The following is a 19823-nucleotide window of genomic DNA, read 5'->3' on the forward strand; positions in this document are numbered from 1 at the left end:
GGAGGCAGCATTTGAACAACATGGTGGAACAGTACCTGTTTACACGCCTACACGTACTGACTGATGTTTCTGGCCCCATTCAACTTCTGGGTCTCCAAATTGTCCACATGGCCAGAGCTTGCCCTGTATGCCTTGGAGGTGCTGGCCTGCCCTGCAGCCCGTGTACTCTCTAAACATGTATTTAGCATGGCAGGAGGCGTCATTACAGACAGACGCAGTCACCTGTCCACAGCCAATGTGGACAAGCTCACGTTCTTTAAAATAAACCAGGCTTGGATCCCTCAGGGCTTGTCTGTACCTTGTGCAGAATAGACAGTTCTAACAGCCTCAAACATCCATCCTTGTACTCAAGGGCACTTATTCCTTCCTTTTTATATGTCCCAATATTTTGGGGGATAACCCTATGTAAAAATGCAAAATAACACACATCTGTGTTGTCTACCTATTCCTCCTTCGCCGCCGCTTCCACCAAGACCGCCACGTGAGCCTACACGGCCACATCCACCCATTCACCGCCTCCTCAACCTCTTCCTCCTACATCATTCCTAATTTAAATTTTTTTAAGGTCTTTATGTTTTTTTTTTTAAACTTTCAAGTTTTATTGATTTTCTAACATTAGAATATCAGATAGTAAATATGTCACTTGTATAATCCAATATCATTGTTAACATATGTAAAGTACATCCTTGACATATATATTGTATTTTAACATAGTCAATCCAAAAACATACTAATACATTTAAATCCAGAACTTGTGATCCTTCTATGAGAGATAATTTATTTCAATATCCTAAAATCCAAGTGTGAGTAGTCGTATATTCGGGAATATAGTTCTAAAACGTGTCATTATATAGTTGTTCATTCCACCGTTCTCTCCCACTATGTATACTATACCATCAGTCACTATAAAGCCAAAGAGAAGATTTTAGCTGCAAACGGTAAGGAGTTCCACAACTCCCATCTTTTGTGAGTTTTTAAGCGGTCAGAGTAAGAGTTTTCATATATATATTCATGCTGCATATATTGATTTACTAGAGAGATCACATCAGCTAGCTTAGGTGTAATAGGCAGCTTCCAGGTGGTCGCAATAAGCTTCCTTGCAGCTGATAAGATGCCCATTATAATGGGTCTATGGGAGTAAGGCAGGTCCCCTATTCCAATGGATAATACAGCTAATGGAGGGTTGAGGGGAATCAGGAAATTTGCTACTGTTGAAATAAGGTCGAAAACCTTCTTCCAAAATGGAGAATAACAGGGCATGACCACCACATATGGGATAAACTTCCCTTTTCCCCACAGTTCCTCCAGCAGTTTGAACTATAGTTAGGATCCATGTGGGCTATACGGGCTGGGGTCGTCTTTTATGTTTTTTAATTCATTTCCCTATCCACATTTCGCTGCCTTTTGCAGCCCTCTAGCTCTTTCCATGACATTTTTACAGCCATTTTAGTGCTCAAAAGTTCGGGTCCCCATTGACTTCAATGGGGTTCGGGGTCAAGTTCGGGTCCCGAACCTGAATTTTTTTTTCCAGTTCGGCCGAACCCGAACATCCAGGTGTCCGCTCACTCACAAAGTGTAAGGCAGTTCTATATTGACTAGACAAACCTGCCCAAGCTGTAACACGACCGCCACCAAAGGCTCAGTGGCCTGATGTATAGCACTCTCCTTGACGTCTCCAACATCATTGGCGGCCATCATTTCTGCTCAGTGTGAATAGACTTTCATCACTGAACAGCACCGAGGCCCATTGGTCCCTCGTCCAGCGTAGATGCTCTCTGGCCCATACAAGACAATGACGCCTGTGCCTGGTGGTGTGGTCAGGTGCCCTTGCAGGTCATCTAGCACGCAGACCACGCTGATGTAAATTGTTTTGAATGCTCTGACGTGACACTTGGGTGCCTCTCACCTCCCTTAAATGTGCCTGTAGTTGTGTGGCATTCATTGTCCAGTTCCACTGAACTTTTTTCACAATGAAGCGGTCATCAGTGTAGGATGTGGCCAAAGGACGTCCACTTCTATGCCTTTCTCTCACTCTCCCAGTCTCAGTGACACTGTGACACTCAGTGGCCACTTCCGTCTGAGAACATCCTGCTTGAAGCCTCGCAATGGCGAGGTACTGTTGATCAATGTTAGGTGTTGTCTTGGTCTCATGATGTCAAAATGTGAACAACATGATGAGGAGGACTGTTTTAAATACCAATTCTAATTGAACCGGGACATTTATTGGGTGATTCATGGATCAAACACCTGTTGTGAATTTTGCCGTTAAGCTCCTTGTTAAGAGAACAACAAGTTGTGCAAAAAGTACATTGAACAGTTGGACATCTGCATTCAAAAGTTTAGAGAAGGTCGCTTTATCCCTTTTGCTACCAGCGGCGTATGGCGCTGGAGCGATCTGTAAACAGCAGCAGAGACCTGCGGCTGATTACCATGACCGGCAATAATGCTGATCACGGTAATTAAAGGCTGTAAATGCCATGATCAAGTGAGATCACAGCATCTAAATGCGCAAAAACCGAGAAGCGCTTCCGGGCTTCCTACCGATGCCCTGTGCGGCCAATGAGGCATCTGTAGTTGTGCTGAACACTACGTGCCTCGTGGACTAGGCTGATAGTGTTCATGCTGCAATTCTTATTTTGGCCACCAGATGGCAGGCCAGGATAAGAAATGAGCAATTTTCAGTGTAATTCCCATTTTAAAAATCCCTGATAGAACAAAATGAAAAATTAAAAAGCATAATTCGCATCACAATTTTTTAAAAAAAAATATAAAAGTTTAAATTGCCCCCCTTTCCGTATAATTAAAAAATAAATATCTAAATAACAATAAATATAAACATCATCGGTATCTCTGAAACCGAAAACGCCCATACTATTAAAATATTTTTTTAAATTTCCAATACGGCGAATGGCGTAACGGAAAAAAGTGTCAAAATGGCTGATTTCCCTTTTTTTTATTGCTTTTCTTAACCAAAAAAAATGTGATCAAAAATGTATGCACACAACAAAAATGAGCCCCTAAACAGCTCAGTAGACATAAGTATACAAAAGGTTATGGGGGTCAAATTATGGTGATGTAAAAAAAGAAAAAATATCAAAGTATAAGACATATAAAACCTATACATATGGGGTATCGTTGTAATCATACTGACCCAGTGAATGAAGGGCATGGGTCAAATTTGCTGCCAACTAAACAGTTTTTTTTTTTTTCCAATTTCAACCCATTTGGAAATTTTTTACCGCTTGCCACTACATTTTATGCCATAATTAATGGTGGCATTAGAAAGTACAACCTGTCCCACAAAAAATAAGCCCTAAGCTATGTTACTCGAAATCTAAAAAAGTTATGGCTCAAGGAAAATAGGGGAATAAATTAAAACTCAAAAATGCCAAAACCTCTGGTAGTGAAAGGGTTAAGTTCTCCTGTAAAGGTTAGAGTGCATTTTAGGCCTCCTGCACACAAACGTGTACGCCCCGTTGCCGTATTGCGAACCGTATTTGCGGATCTGCAATACACGGGTGCCGTTCCGTGGGCATTCTGCATCACGGATGCGGACCCATTCACTTCAATGGGTCTGCAAATCTGGAGATACGGAACGGAACCCCACGGAAACACTACGGAGTGCTTCTTTGGGGTTTCGTCCCGTACTTCCATTCCGCAAAAAGATAAGACATGTTCTAATCTTTTTGCGGAACGGCCGGATCGCGGACCCATTAAAGTGAATGGGTCTGCAATCCGCTGCTGCTGCCCACGGACGGTGTGTGCGTGCATTGGGGCCCCCATTTTGCGGGCCGCAGCACGGCCACGGGGCTCACACGTTCATGTGCAGGAGGCCTTAGGTTCATCCTGAAATTTCACCTTAAAGCCTCAAATATCCCTAAATTTTTGTGAGTAGTGTGTAATGGCAGCTGCACAGACATAAGGTATAAGGACTCTTGCACACGACGACCGTATGGCTTTTTCAGTGTTTCGCGGTCCGTTTTAAACGGATGCTTTTTTTTTCTTTCAGTAGTGTTTTCGTCCTGCTTCCGTTCCGTTTTTTTACGTTTGGTTTCTGTTTTTTGCGGATCGCAAACTGAAACGGCAGCATGGCATATACCGTATACAGTAATTACATAGAAAAATTGGGCTGGGCATAAAATTTTTAATTGATGGTTCCCCAAAAACGGAACGGATACGGAAGACATATGTATGCATTCCGTATCCGTTATTTTTTTTTTACATCCCCATTGACTTGAATGGAGCCACGGAACGTAATTTGTGGGCAATAATAGGACATGTTCTATCTTTGAACGGAAATACGGAAACAGAATGCATACGAATTACATTCCATTTTTTTTGCGGACCCATTCAAATAAATGGTTCCGTATGGAGAACGCAAAAACAAAACGGAAACGGAAAAAATAAAACGTTCGCTTGCAAGAGGCCAAAGGGAATGGTCTGTGTCTCTCCTTCTCCCTGACAGCAGCTCAGAGCCAGGGAGAAAAAAAAACTCCCTGGCTCTGAGCTGCGATTGGACAGCGCTGCTGTCAGGGAGAAGGAGAGACACTGGCGTCTCCTCCTCCTTGCTCTGAATGTTAAAATACCAGGGGCCACAGCGGGCGAACGGAATGGCACCCAGGAATATTAGTAAGTGCACTTAGATCCCTGGGTGGCGCTCTATGTAGCCTGCTACTAAGTACATATTCTTTGGACCCGTGAAAGGTCTTTAACTCATTTATACAAGTGTCGGCAGCGGTATCACAGACCCGGCACCCGGCCTCAATAACAGGGCATGCAATCCGCGGCAATTACTCCTCAGATGTGGCACCTGAGGGGTTAATTGCCGCGTATCGCATGCCCTGTTATTGAGGCCGGGTCTGTGATACCGCTGTATTAATATGTTTTACATTCGTTGGTGGCGCAGTGGCCACAGCTCCTCTCCTCCCTGCTATCTCCCCATTGGTGGCAGTGGTGGCCCCGTCACAGTGAGGAGGGAGGGACTCCCTCCTTCTCCACTGTGCTAGTGAAGAGAACATGGCGCGTGCCATGTTCTTTAACTGACACTAGGCTGCGCAGCAGAGCGGCGGTCCAGTTGCAAATGGTGACAAGACTAAAAAGTCTTGTCGCCATCTGCAAATTTTAAGGCGCATTGGCGACCATTTTGGTTGCCATCTGGAGCCCTGGGTGCCTCTCGCACCATAAGAAACCATCTACTTGAAGCAGGACTGCATTCCCGCACTCCACTAGCTCATCATCACCAAGAGCGTCTGCACTGGTGCCACGAGAGGAGCTCACTGAACGCATGAAGCAAACAATAAAGTTCTGCCTTGGTGCTAATGATGGCTGCATCAGAGTTCGCAGGAGGACTGGAGAGCACCCACAAGAATATGATGATGCAAAGAAAAACATTGTTTATTTTTTAAGTAGTAAAACAAAATAAAAATAATATGAAATTGGTATCATAGTAATTGTACTGTCCTAGAGAATAAGGTTGTTGTGTAATTTTTAGCAAACAGTAAATGAAGTAAAAACAAAAGCCTAAACACCATCATGGAATATTTTTTTTTTCTGATTTCATCCCACAAAGATTTTTTTTCGATACGATAAATTTAATGGCACCATTAAAAATACTTGTCCTACAAAATGTAAGTTCTCATATGGCTATGTGAACGGAAATGTTAAAAAGTTATGGCTCTTGAAAGGCGGGGAGGAAAAAACGAAAATGAAAAATAACAATAGGCTGAGTCCTGAAAGGGTTAAAGAGTGCTCCTTGACATACAATATATAATCATACGGGTATGTGCCATACAGAAACATCCAGTAAAACACATACACTCACGAACATGAGAAGATGAAGAAAAAGCGGCACTCACCATTTGTTGTATTGATAGTAACTTTTATTTCGGCTTGACAAAGCACTGTTGCCTTGGATTGCTGTGCAGTGACCCGCATCTAGCATGTTTTTGCCTAGAATAAAAGCTACTATCAATAGAACAAATGGTAAGTGCTGCTTTTTCTTCATCTTCTCATGTTCATGATTGCCATTAACACTTTTTTATAGCAAAGCACCACCATAGTATGCGTGAGGCAGCCGTGGCTTGTGTGAATCCAGTCATAAGCTATTTAGAAACCGCATGGTGCATGTGCCGACTGTGTTTCTCTCTTTTTGAAAAACACATACACTGCCTGTGAAAGTATTGCCTTCTATCATGGTGTTTCTCTTGTTTTGTTGCATTATAACCTGGAATAAAAATGCTAGGCCTATTGCCACAGAATGTTGTGGTTCCGTGGCCGTATTGCGGCCCGCATACAGCAGGTCCGCAATACACGGGCACCGGCCCGTGTGCACTTGAATGGGTTCGCAATCTCGGACATGCGGATCGGAAGCATGGATCAGAACCCCCACGGAAGCACTAACGGAGTGCTTCCGTAGTGTTTCTGTCGTGCCTCCGCACCGCAAAAAAATAGAACTTGTTCTATTTTAATTTTTTTTGTGGAGAGACGGATCACTGACCCATTCAAGTTATAAATGGGTCTCGATCACATCCCGGCTGCCGCACGGATGTGCCGTGCATTGGGGGGGCGCTAATTGCGGTCCCCAATGCACGGAACGAATGCACAAACGTTGCTGTGCAAGAGGCCTAACACAGTATGCCAACCACTGTGAAGGTAAGTAGTAGACTTTTCATCCTCAGAAACTGGCATGGAGTCATTAAAAAGAATCTGTCACCAGATTTCTGCTGCCCTCACTTTAAATCCAGCTCCAGCGCATCCCAATGAGTCCCCTTATTCATGAGCTCACCACTCTCTCCGCCCACCTGCTATGATGGACAGTTTTTTTTCCCATATGAATCAGGTGGGCGGGGAGAGCCAGGAGCTCATGAATATGCAGACTCATTGGGATGCGCTGGAGCTGTACAATAAAGATTTTGGCAGAACAGCCGGGTCAGTTGCCCTTATGTCTCCACCATAAAACCAGTGACACATTCCCTGTAATAATGCCCTCCGCATAGTCTTTCTGAGAGGTTTCACCTTATTTTAAAAAATAAACTATACAGTTCGGCCAATCATTTGCAGTTTTGTGGAGATATGTTTCGTTGTACAAAAAGTCACTCATTCTTTTCAAATTAAAAAAATCTGGTAGCCGACAACGTTTAGCTACGTTTTCTCATGGTTACTCCATAGAATTTAACAAAAATATCTAAACAGTTTTGTGCTTCTAGTAGGCAGCTTTAGGCCTCATGCACACGGACGTATTTTTTTTGCGGTCCGCAAAACAGATTTCGTTGTTTCCGTAATCCGTGGGTCTTCCTTGATTTTAGTGAGATCCACGGTCCTGAAAAAAAAGTCATTTTGGTGTCCAACTGGCCGTGCGGAGCCAAACGGATCGTCCTGACTTACAATGCAAGTCAATGGGGTCGGATCCGATTGAACGTTGACACAATAAGGTGCAATTTGCAAACGGATCCGTCCCCATTTGACTTTCAATGTAAAGTCAGGAGTCCCTATTATACACATCAGATCGGAGTTTTCTCCAATCCGATGTATATTTTAACTTGAAGCGTCCGCATCACCATGGGGAACGCCTCTATGTTAAATATACCATCGGATTTGAGTTAGATCGTGAAAACTCATATCCGACAGTATATTCTAACACAGAGGCGTTCCCATAGTGATGGGAACGCTTCAAGTTAGAATATACCACAAACTGTGTACATGACTGCCCCCTGCTGCCTGGCAGCACCCGATCTCTTACAGGGGGCTGTGATCCGCACAATTAACCCCTCAGGTGCCTCACCTGAGGGGTTAATTGTGCGTTTCATAGCCCCCTGTAAGAGATCAGGTGCTGCCAGGCAGGAGGGGGCACCCCCCCTCCCCTGTATTACTGTACATTTATTGGTGGCCAGTGGGCCCCCCTCCCTCCCCTGTATTACTGTGCATTCATTGGTGGCCAGTGGGCCCCCCCTCCCTCCCCTGTATTACTGTACATTCGTTGGTGGCCAGTGGGCCCCCCTCCCTCCCCTGTATTACTGTACATTCATTGGTGGCCAGTGCGGCCCCCCCTCCCTCCTCGTCCTCCTAATTAAAATCCCCCCCCCATCATTGGTGGCAGCGGAGAGTTCCGATCGGAGTCCCAGTTTAATCGCTGCCTCACCTGAGGGGTTAATTGTGCATATCATAGCCCCTGTAAGAGATCAGGTGCTGCCAGGCAGGAGGGGGCAGACTCCCCTCCCTCCCAGTTTGAAATTCATTGGTGGCCAGTGTGCCCCCACCTCCCTCCCCTGTATTACATTCATTGGTGGCCAGTGCTGCCCCCCCTCCCTCCCGGTATTACTGTACATTCATTGGTGGCAGTGCGGCCCCCCCCCCCTCCCCTGTATTACTGTACATTCATTGGTGGCCAGTGGGCTCCCCCTCCTAATTAAAATTCTCCCACCCCCCCCCCCCCCCCCCATCATTGGTGGCAGCAGAGAGTTCCGATCGGAGTCCCAGTTTAATCGCTGGGACTCCGATCGGTAACCATGGCAACCAGGACGCTACTGCAGTCCTGGTTGCCATGGTTACTTAGCAATTTTTTGAAGCATTATACTTACCTGCGAGCTGCGATGTCTGTGACTGGCGGGCGCTCCTCCTACTGGTAAGTGAAAGGTCTGTGCGGCGCATTGCTTATAGCACAGACCTGTCACTTACCAGTAGGAGGAGCGCCCGGCCGGTCACAGACATCGCAGCTCGCAGGTAAGTATAATGCTTCTAAAACTTGCTAAGTAACCATGGCAACCTGGACTGCAGTAGCGTCCTGGTTGCCATGGGTACCGATCGGAGCCCCAGCGATTAAACTGGGACTCCGATCGGAACTCTCCACTGCCACCAATGATGGGGGGGGGGGGATTTTAATTAGGAGGAGGGAGGGGGGGGGCCCGCACTGGCCACCAATGAATGTACAGTAATACAGGGGAGGGAAGGGGGGCCCACGGGCCACCAATGAATGTACAGTAATACAGGGGAGGGAGGGGGGCCCACTGGCCACCAATGAATGTACAGTAATCTAGGGGAGGGGGGGGGGGGTGCCCCCTCCTGCCTGGCAGCACCTGATCTCTTACAGGGGGCTGTGATCCGCACAATTAACCCCTCAGGTGCTGCACCTGAGGGGTTAATTGTGCGGCTCACAGCCGCCTGTAAGAGATCGGGTGCTGCCAGGCAGCAGGGGGCAGTCATGTACACAGTTCGTAGTATATTCTAACTTGAAGTGTCCCCATTTTATGCAGACGGATCTGCGGATCCGTCTGTGTGAAAGTAGCCTACAGACACGGATCACGGATGCGGATGCCAATCTTGTGTGCATTTGTGTTTTTTCACTGACCCATTGACTTGAATGGGTCCGTGAACCGTTGTCCATCAAAAAAATAGGACATGTCCTATTTTTTTGACGGACAGGAAATACGGATCACGGCCGCGGATGAACAACGGTGCATTTTCCGAGTTTTCAACGGACCCATTGAAAGTCAATAGGTCCGCAGAAAATCACGGAAAACGGAACAACGGCCACGGATGCACACAACGGTCGTGTGCATGAGGCCTTAGTAAAGTGAAAAAATAAATAAAGGGGTTTTCAGGGGAGAATAAAAAAGAAATTGGGCCAGAGCATGTTAAAATAACAAAGAAACTAACGAAATGCTAGGAAAGGCACGCTCAACCAATCACTGGCCTTAGTGGTGACCTGCCTCAGTCAGTGATTGGCTGAGTTGTCTTAGTGTCTCTGGTGTGTTGCAGCAGCAGGGACTGAAGCAGCGCCCTAATGGTCTCGAGGGGGATCAGTGGTGGTGAGTAAAACTGCTTTGTTTGTTTAACATGCTCTGGACATTTTTTAAGTGAAAATTCTTCCAGGAAAACACTTTTAGTAATGTAATATTTTTAATACTCCACTGTCTAGATCGCCTGCATTTCTAGGCAGGACTTAAGATGTGGCTGCTTTTGGGGCAATATTAGGCTAGTTTCACACTTGCGTTGTGAGATCCAGCAGGCTGTTCCGGCAGGATCTGGACAGAAGCCACAGCATTGCCGTCCAGCCCCATTAAACTATTATGGGGACTGGTGGAGATCTGGCTGCAACCCGGCAAATATGCCAAGAAACAGCCAGATAAAAACCGTTGCACGCAGTGGTTTTTTGTCTGGCAGATTCTCAGCATATTGGCCATGTTGCGACCAGATCTCCGCTGGTTCCCATTATAGTTCAATGGGGCTGGATAGCAACAATGTGGCTTCTGGCCATGCCAGATCCAGAGAGCTCAGACAGGCTGTTCCATACCGGATCTCACAATGCTAGTGTGAAACTAGCCTAAGTCTACAAACAGGTGGTGTAGTTAGGCTGCTTTTTACATGGTCAGTATTTGATCAGTGATTTCCATCAGTGATTTTGAGCAGGAATGGAGGCTACACAGAGATAAGGTCTCTTGCACACGAACGTGTGAGCCCCGTGGCCGTGCTGCGGCTCGCAAATTACGGGCCGCAATGCACGAACACCCACCATGGGGCAGCTGCAGTGGATCGCGGACCCATTTACTTTAAGTACTGGACGAAACCCCACGGAAGCACTCGGTAGTGCTTCCGTAGGGTTTCGTTCTGCACCATTCTGCATCTCCTGATTTGTGGACCCATTGAAGTGAATGGGTCCGCATCCGTGATGTGGAATGCACACGGAACGGTGCCCGTGTATTGCAGATCCGCAAATGTGGTCCGCAATACGGCAACGGGCAGCACAGGCGGGCAGTGTGAAAGATGCCTTATGGAAAGATTTGTACCTGTCTTGTGAATTTGACCCGCACCTCACAATCACTGCTAGAAATCGCTGACTGTGTGAAAGTGGCCTTGGGCAAAAGTAACGCATCAGATTTATTATAAAGTGTGTGATACTGTAATGTTTGGTGCATCTACTTCAGTAATCTGCCCTGTGCGTGTTATTCATTACCGCTGACAATAACTGTGGTATTTTTGATTATAGGACAATTCGTATGAAATAAATGGGATATCCCTTCCAAATGTTTGTGGAAAAAATCTTCAATGTGTGAACAGATCCGTACAACAACTTTGCCATTATTACCGCTAGTCCTGTGACCTGTGTGTGCACAATATGCAAGGGATGTTCAGGTGGCAAGTATCGTCGTCAACACAATTCAGCAATTCATATCTGTAAAATAAGTAAAAAGAAAAGAAAGACCCAGTCCACTAGGTTGGTGAATGTTGTAATTTATAATTTATTTGTATACTTTTTCATACAGTGTCCCCTCTAGATGTTAGTATCACTGGTTTATGACATGCAGGTTCCGCCTGAATTGAAGGAAAACCTATTGTCCTTTGCTTTTTTCATTTCTGTTATGTTGCTGTATTGTTCGGGCTGATCGGCATTGCACAAAGCTGAGTAACAAACATTGATTATTGTGATTTTTATATATCTGTGTAATAGCTTTAGAAAGCAGGCCTGTTATTGTAGAAAGCACATTTCGCGGGTGCAATAGTAAAACGTAAAGGTGAAAGTGCAGTGCTTTCATGTGCGTGAACATTTATCTAAGTTATATGCTATTTTTCAAAAAAACTTTTTTTGTCATGTCTTCTTTCAAATGATTAAGCTGTGGAAAATCACATCCAGTACCAGATGAAAACTCAGGTGAAAGTCCATTTTTTTCAGTGTAATGTAGAACTGACATTCTGGGTAATATTTTCATTTTTCATGCTGTTTGGAAAACCTTCCAATCCTCATTCCACATGAAAGCATATGCATTGTTAAACTGGTCTGTTATTCTCGAGTTGTTGAAGTTTGCTCCATTTAAGCCCTTGGGTAGACTGTGACCGCATCATATCCTTCTGGTGGTCTCATACGTGCTCTTGCATGGGCATCACAGTACAACTGGCCCTCCACAAAGAAATATCCTTTCTGTTTCAGTTCAGGCTGCAGTCTGCACAGACAAAGCAGTCGGCGGATGGCGGAACATGTCCTTAGCTTTTACACAGTGCCTCTGGATATAAAAAAATAGATGTTTCAGTTTTCATCTAATTGACATGATCTCATATGTTTTATTATTGTAATGAACAGTTTTTCCAACTTTTATTATTCTTGCATGTAGTCAGTACATAGTTAAGACCCAGATCAGTTCTGACTGTGACAATTGATAATGCAGGGCAATATAGCATTGGTATGTACATCTTTAGGGCTCGTACACTCCACGACCGTTGGTGTCCGCTGTCCCGTATTGTCGAACCGCATTTGCGGTACCGCTATACATCGGGTCACCGTTCCGTTGTCATTCTGCATCACGGATGAGGACCCGTTCATTTTCAATCTGTCTCGCAAATCCAGAGATGCTGGACGGAAAGCACGGATCGCACCCTACGGATGCACTACAGAGTGCTATCAGTGGGTGTTCCGTTCCGTGCCTCGCCCCGCAAAAAGATGGAACATGTATATCATATTTTGTCAGAAGCTGAGGGATCGCGGACCCAATCAAGTAACAAGGCTCTCGATCCACATGCGCCTGCCCCCTGGAAGGTGCCTAGATGCATAGCGGCCCGTAATTTGCGGTTCATCAGCACGAGCACAGGACTAGCAAAACGGTCCGAGATGAACGAGCCCTTTGTTACACTTACAATTGATGTCCCCAAATATATTTCTAACCATTTGGGTGTAGTTTATAAAGAGATTGTGCAGCGCTAGTATATGGATGACTTCAGGATATCAGATTGTGGGAGATCCGACTCCTGCCTATCAGCTGTTTGAAGAGACCACGGCGCTCGTTCGAGTACTGCGGCCTCTTCACTGTTCAACCGCATGCTGTGTAGTCTAGATCAAAGTGAACAGGACGAGTGTAGTTCTAGTTACACTTCACCGCTGTATGATCTAGAGCCACACAGTTTAACAGTGAAGAAATTGTTGGGCTTGCATGAGCGCCACAGCCTCTTCAAACAGCTGATTATTGCGGATGCAGGGTGTTGGACCCCTGCTGATCTGATATTGAATATCTAATCCTTGTGACTGGAAATTACCTTAAAGGTTTTGTTTTCGGCAAAGTTATCCCCCTTCCTGACCTCTGCCCGACATGTACGGTAGAAGTTAGGTATTCAAACATGGTGCCTGCTCAGGACCTGAGTGGGTGCCATTGACGCCGGGTTTCTGCTGTCTTAAACAGAAGGACACCCAGAGCTAATATCTGTGATCAGCAATAACACCGATTACAGACATTAACCTTTCAGATGCCGTGATCAAATGTGGACCATGGCATCGGAGAGGCTTTTTCCCCAGAAACCACTGTGCTTCCAGGGCCTGAACTGCTCCTCTATGCCAAGGTTGAAGAAGCCGTTTGTTCCTTGTGGTAGCCTTCTAAAGGCTATGAGCCTATATGCAAATGAGACTCTAGGAGCATTGCTGTTACACCTAGAGCAGGGATCAGCAATCTCCGGCACTCCATCTGTTTAGAAACTACTACTCCCAGATATGCTTCATTCACTTCCATGGGAGTTAGAAGACCATCCGAGCATGTTTGCATGCTGGGAGTTGTAGTTTCACAGGCAGCTGGAGTGCCGAAGATTGCTGATCCCTGACCTGGAGGCTTTGCAACTCAACTGGCTGTGCCCCCTGCAGTTTGATTGACAGGGCCAGGTGTAACGAAGCTTATACTGCCTGGTCCTGTCAATCAAATGGCAGACAGCATGGCAGGTACAGAGAGAGAGGAGCCTCTCGGAGTAACAGCAAAAGACTTTACATTACTCTATCCGCGTTATCGTTTTTTCCCTTTAGCCTCCACAACGGCAGTAAACATGGAAGATTATCCCGCCTTCTCAGGGACAGGAAACAGCTTTGTGGTATCAGCCCATATAGGCCCCCTCCCTCTTACCTCTCCAGTTAGTAACCTAGTACTCAGAGATAAAAGCAAGGAAGGTATAATAAAGAACAAAGTAACAAAATATCAGAGCCAGTCTGCTCTAACTTAGAAAGACATATATTTCATCAATAGAATATACACATAAGTATTTATACGTATTAAATAATGTATATCATATATAGTAGATTTTTTTTTTTTTTTTTTTTGGGGGGAATTCCTCCTGCCGTTGTGGAGGCTAAAGGAAAAAACGATTACCGGTAAGAGTAATGCTAAGGTCTTTTCCCTACGCCTCCACAACGGCAGTAAAACATGGAGGAAGTAACATAGGATAACAGCCTAGGTGGGACAACTGCAGATAGGACCCTCCGCCCAAAGGCTAAATCCTATTTGCAGAAACATCTAATCTGTAATGTCTAAAAAATGTACATGGATTGGACCATGTGGCTGCACGGCAAATGTCCTCTAAGGAAGCTGAAGCACCCTCGGCCCAGGATGGGCTAGGGCCCTGGTAGAGTGAGCTTTGAGAAACGGTGGAGGAGGAACACCCTCTGTCAGTAGGCTAGATAGATACAGGACTTGATCCAACTTGAGTATTGAAGGTCTTGCTGGCCGCTTTTCCCTTCAACATGCCCAGGTATTGAATTAGAAGTTGATTAGTCTTCCTAATCTCCTTAGTGGATTCCAGTATTGGAGGACACATCTCCTGACGTCCAGGTTATGAAGAAGTCTCTCTTTTTCGTTCTTTGCCTGAGAACAAAAGGAGGGAAGGATAATTTCCTGTTGGCAGTGAAATTTTGAGACTACCTTCGGAAGGAATTCTGGAGCATGTTTTAGCGTGATCCTGTCGTCTGAAATGGAAAGGTATGGAGGCAGGATAGAAAAGGCTTGTATTTCGCCTACTCTTCTGGCCGTAGTGATGGCTAGCAGGAATGATGTCTTAAGAGTAAGAAATCTTAAGGGTATATCTGTGATTGGCTCAAATGGAGGGTACATAAGCTTGGACAGTACCAAGCTTAAGTCCCAAGGAGGCACTAGGGATCTTAACCTAGGGCGAATCCTGACGGCCGCCTTAAAAAACCTTTTTATTATTTCCATGTTAGCCAGTTTACAGTCCATAAATACACTCAAGGCTGCTATCTGAACTTTTAGTGTACTTACTGCGAGGCCTTTATCCAACCCTGCTTGGAGAAAGTCCAGTATGAGGGACATCTGAGGTTCTCCTGACGGGTCGTATTTATCCTTCCCGAAGAGCAGAAAGGATTTCCAGGCCCTTAGATATATTTTCGAGGTGACCGGTTTCCTACTAAGAAGTAAGGTGGAGATCACTTTCCCGGAGAAAACCTTTTTTCCTCAGGATGTTTCTTTCAGCCTCCAGGCCGTCAGACGGAGTTGGGTGACTTGAGGGATGAGAAACCGGACCCTGAAGTAGAAGGTCTGGGCGAGGAGGGAGATCCAGAATTCTTCTCCTGCTAGCATCTTCAGGATCGGAAACCACATGATCTGCGGGGCCAAAATGGAGTGATCAGGATGATTCGTACTCTTTCTTCCAAAATCTTTGCTATGACCCGCTGTATGAGGGAGAATGGTGGGAATGCATATAACAGGACTGGTGGCCAGGGTACCGAGAGGCGCTTCCACCTTTAAGGGTTGATCTTCCACTGCAGAGAGTAGAAATTCGGAACATGTTTGTTGGTCTTTTGGCGAACAGGTCGATCTTCGGCGTTCCCCACCTGGAAACAGATCTGCTTGAATACCTGAGGGTTTATATCCACTCTCCTGCGTTTAGCTGGTCCGGCTGAGGAAATCCGCCACCTGATTCTCTTTCCCTCTCACATGGGCTGCTGAAAGGGACTGAATATTCTTTTCTGCCCAACTGAAGATTTTCTCATCACCTAGGGCTAGCGATAGCTTTCTTGTGCCGCCCTGTTTGTTCAAGGTACTCCACTGTTGTAGAGTGCCCGACAAGATCTTTACATTCCTCTGCAGGAGGGAGGGTGTAGTCTGTTGGCTTATCTCCCCCGGGACGAGGGTTCTCCATATATCTGTCTGGTGGCAGGTTTTTAACTCTAGACTGTACCCCTTTTTATGACTGACAGAACCCATGGAGAGGCCTGGATATTTACCCAGCAGGATAGAATGGGACAGTCTTTCCTCCCACTACGCTTTGGGCGTCATTGAGTTGAGGTGTGGGCCGATTTGTCAGGGTTAAACAGGAACCCACAGCCTTTACCCCTTTTGGACTGCCAGGCTGGTCTAGTGTCCCTTCTGTTTGGTCCGGCCTACCCCGGTTTCTGGACCGAAAGGACCGCCTTTGTTGAAAAAATTTTGATTCTGTAGGAAAAGCCCTTTTTTCTATCTGAAGCTTTCTCTAGAATGTCGTCCAAGGCCGTACCGAACACCCTATCTCCCTCACATGGTCAGAGTGCACAGCTTGGTCTTGGAGGCTGGTGTACCACCGGACCAGGTGCGTAACCATACTGCTCTTCTAGCAGAGTTAGAGAGGGCAGCAGATCAGGCTGAAAGCTTCACTATGTCTGCTGACGCGTCTTGCCATAAAATTAGCGGCCTGTTTAGCATAGGTATAGAAGCTAGGATTTCTTCTCGTGGAGTGCCTGACTCTAGATGTTCCTCCAACTGTCCCAACCAAAGGCCCAGGGTTCTCGCCGTATAAGTTGCAGATATCCCTGGTCTTAGAGTGGCCGTAGAGGATTCCACATCTTTAAGGAGGTTTTCACATCATTTGTCCATCGGATCTTTTCAGAAGGCCGAGGTCTTCAAATGGAAGGGCAGTTTTTGGGAGATTCCTGCTACTTTGGGCATCTACTTTAGGGGTCTTATCCCAGGCCACAGAATCTTCTTCCGCGAAAGGGTATTTTCTCTTTAACCACTTAGAGGCGGATTGTTTTTTCTCAGGGTCTCTCCATTCTGAGTGTATTAAAGCCCGGATGTTAGGGTGGACGGGAAAGACTCGTTTTTTCTTGTCCCCTAATCCAGCAAACAATTGGTCCTGTACTGAAAGGGGTTCTCTGGGCTCTTCCAGGCTTATTGTAGCCCTAATGGTTTTCAGTAGGGAATTCGTCTCCTCAACTGAACAGAGAGGTTTACCGCCCTTGATCTGAAATATCCGAGTCAGACCCAGAGGAAATTTCACCTTCATCCAGGTCAGAGTCCTGCACATTAGAGACTATGGCTCCTGAGGTAGATGGTCTGGGAGATAATGTAGATAACTTAGCTTCTACAGCTGCACCCACTTCCTCTCTGATTATGGTTTTCAGACTTTCAATTAAAGATGGGGTCTCCTCTGACACAACCTTGTCACAACACTTTTGGCACATAGATTTCTTGTATGTACCAGATAGCGATTTCTTGCACATTACGCATTTTTTCTTCAAGGGTGGATCCTTTTTTGAGGATTCTTTACCCTGAGAGACACAAAATTGGAGAGGAAAGTTTTATCCTTAGTCTCTAAAGAGAAGGTAAAGAACCACCACCAAGGTGACCCCATACAGGATAAGGCAACCCTGTTATTTAGTAATGGGAGGAGGCTTACCGGGCTAGAGGGCCTGGAGGAATCTGTGGGCCGCCTGGGCGAATCGTCAGCTTGCTGGGACATTCTCGGGAGAAGAGCGCAGGAGCTGCTGGAACGCCGCAGCCGCGCTCCTTACTTCCTGGTTCCCACTGATGACGACATTATGCTCCGCCCCCCCTCGCGTCACGCGCCGGCCTCCGACGTCACATAGAATTCAACTGCCGGCGCGACGCGCTTAGGGGAAATGTGTGGGGAGCGCATCCCAGGCCCAGGAACGCTCCCCCGGCTCGCAGAAACAGGGCCGGTCCGCACTGGACGCGGGTCCAAAGCCCGGGTGGCCAGCAACGCTGGGCCTTAAACCACAGGAAGGAGGAACTTCTTGCAGAGTTCCGCGACCCTATCCCCTGCCTCAGCCCTCCGGGCCAGAGCCGGGTTAACAAAAACCGAAAAGGCTGGGCGCGTGACTGATCCGGCAAGTCCTGACCTTCTGAGGGACAGGAAAACAACTGGAGAGGTAAGAGGGAGGGGGCCTTATATGGGCTGATCCACAAAGCTGTTTCCTGTCCCTGAGAAGGCGGGATAATCTTCCCATGTTTACTGCCGTTGTGGAGGCGTAGGGAAAAACCCCATTTACTCCTAGAAGCTTAATTGCATATATTAAAACTTTATTTTTATCATCAGTGGGGCACATATGAATAGGGGACCTATTACAGATGCCTTCTGCTGCCAAAGCACATGTAACAGGGTCAGCAGTTTACTAGGTACATATCTGCTGTCAGATGCCCTTTAAACTTTGTATCCAAAGGAAAAAGGTTAGTGGTTCAGAGGAGTTCAGAATGGCCCGATAGATTCTATTGGCGCCTTATGTGGCTGTATGTGTGAGGCCACAGTTTAAAAATGAGTTGAATAAAACAGAACAAGATTTAATGGCTGCCCGCATATTGGCCTTTGTGACCAGAGATGGGAATAGCTCCCAGTATATGCTAGCTTGGGCTGGCTGAACTTACAGAAAAATATGAGCTGCTTGCACTACACTGTTTCTATAACTCCCATAGCAGTGAGTGGAGCTACACAAACAGTATAGTACAACAAGCTACACTGTTTCCATAGGCTCAAAGTTATGGAAACAGCATAGCTCCTTTTCACTGATATGGGAGCTACAGAAACAGCGGGCCAATGTTTTAGTATACAGCAGGCACCCAGCCCCACTGACAGGGAATGGCGATAACACCGAACCACTTCATTAACCCACTCAGATGCCGCAGTCAACAGTGATCACAGCATTTCTGAGGTAAGACAGAAGATGCGTCTCCCTCTGCCGCCCAATTGGAGCATTGAATTGCGGGCTCTGATCAGTTACCATGACAAGCTTGAGGCCTGCTGAGGCTTCCCAGGGCTATTCTAGTAACGTCCTGCTAAGCTGTGCCAAGGCACAACTCAGCAGGGAGCGCATCAGAATGCGGTTCAACCTAATAGATCTCTGTTGAATGGGACAAGGGACCAGAAGATCCCATGTTCGAGCCCCCCAGAGTTATTAAGTATTCCAGTTTTCATATAAAATATATAAAACAATAACAAAAACATCAATGTATCACCATGTCCAAAATGTCTGAACTAATAAAAAAAAAAAAAAAAAAATATGTGTGTATATATATATATATATATATATATATATAGTATATATCTATATTTATTTTTTTGTCACCTTGTACCTCCAAAAAATTTCAATAACAATAACGGTAATCAAAAAGTCGTACATGCCACAAAAATAATACCAATAAAAAACTACAGTTCGTTCGCTAAAAACAAACCCTTATACAGCTCTGTAGACCAAAATATAAAAAAGTTTTCGCTGTCAGAAAAATGGTGATGCAAAGAAAGTTTTTTTTTTTTTTAAGTAAAACAAAATAAAAATTATCCAACTTTGGTATCGCCTAATCGTATTGAGCTGCTGCAAAATAAGGACGTCATGTCATTTTTAGTGCACCACTGGAACGCCATGATGTCAAAACCCCAAAGATTTTGTCGGAATGTTATTGTTTTTTGTTTCAGTTTGACCCCACAAATAATTTTTTCCCAGTTTTCCAATACAAGCCTTGGTAAATTAAATGGTGTACTTAAAAAAACGGATCTTGCCCCGCAACAATAAGCCCTCATAAGGCGATGTAAACAGAAACATAAAAAAGTTATGGCTAGTGGGGGAAAATCAAAAAGAGTAAGAGTAAACTAAACTTTGATTCACTTTTTGGTACAATGTCCCTAATGCCATAATAATACTATTTGTAATATACTTTATTAAGGAATTTTGTATTTTTAATAGACTTTTCCCTCCCTAAAGCGCTGATTTCTGCACGCACTAAAATCCACTTTTCAGTATTACCGCTGTGTTTTCATCGTTTATGGAGTACAGACTGTGCTCTCTATCAGGCATCTTGCACGCG

General features: G+C 45.6%; 1 protein-coding gene and 1 long non-coding RNA gene across 2 annotated transcripts in view; both read right to left on the minus strand.

Moving 5' to 3' along the window:
- The window catches only part of LOC120990160, a 954651-nt gene that overhangs the window by 477369 nt on the left and 457459 nt on the right, over window positions 1–19823 (minus strand). The gene's annotated exons all lie outside the window — the stretch shown is intronic.
- The window catches only part of PDLIM3 (PDZ and LIM domain 3), a 75722-nt gene continuing 67109 nt past the window's right edge, over window positions 11211–19823 (minus strand). The window contains 3 exon segments of the mRNA XM_040418747.1: window positions 11211–11919; window positions 11922–11952; window positions 11955–11993. Of these exon segments, the coding sequence (XP_040274681.1) occupies window positions 11804–11919; window positions 11922–11952; window positions 11955–11993 (186 nt within the window). The 3' untranslated portion in view covers window positions 11211–11803.

This window comes from Bufo bufo, chromosome 2, assembly GCF_905171765.1.
Source record: "Bufo bufo chromosome 2, aBufBuf1.1, whole genome shotgun sequence".
Taxonomy (NCBI): Eukaryota; Metazoa; Chordata; class Amphibia; order Anura; family Bufonidae; genus Bufo; species Bufo bufo.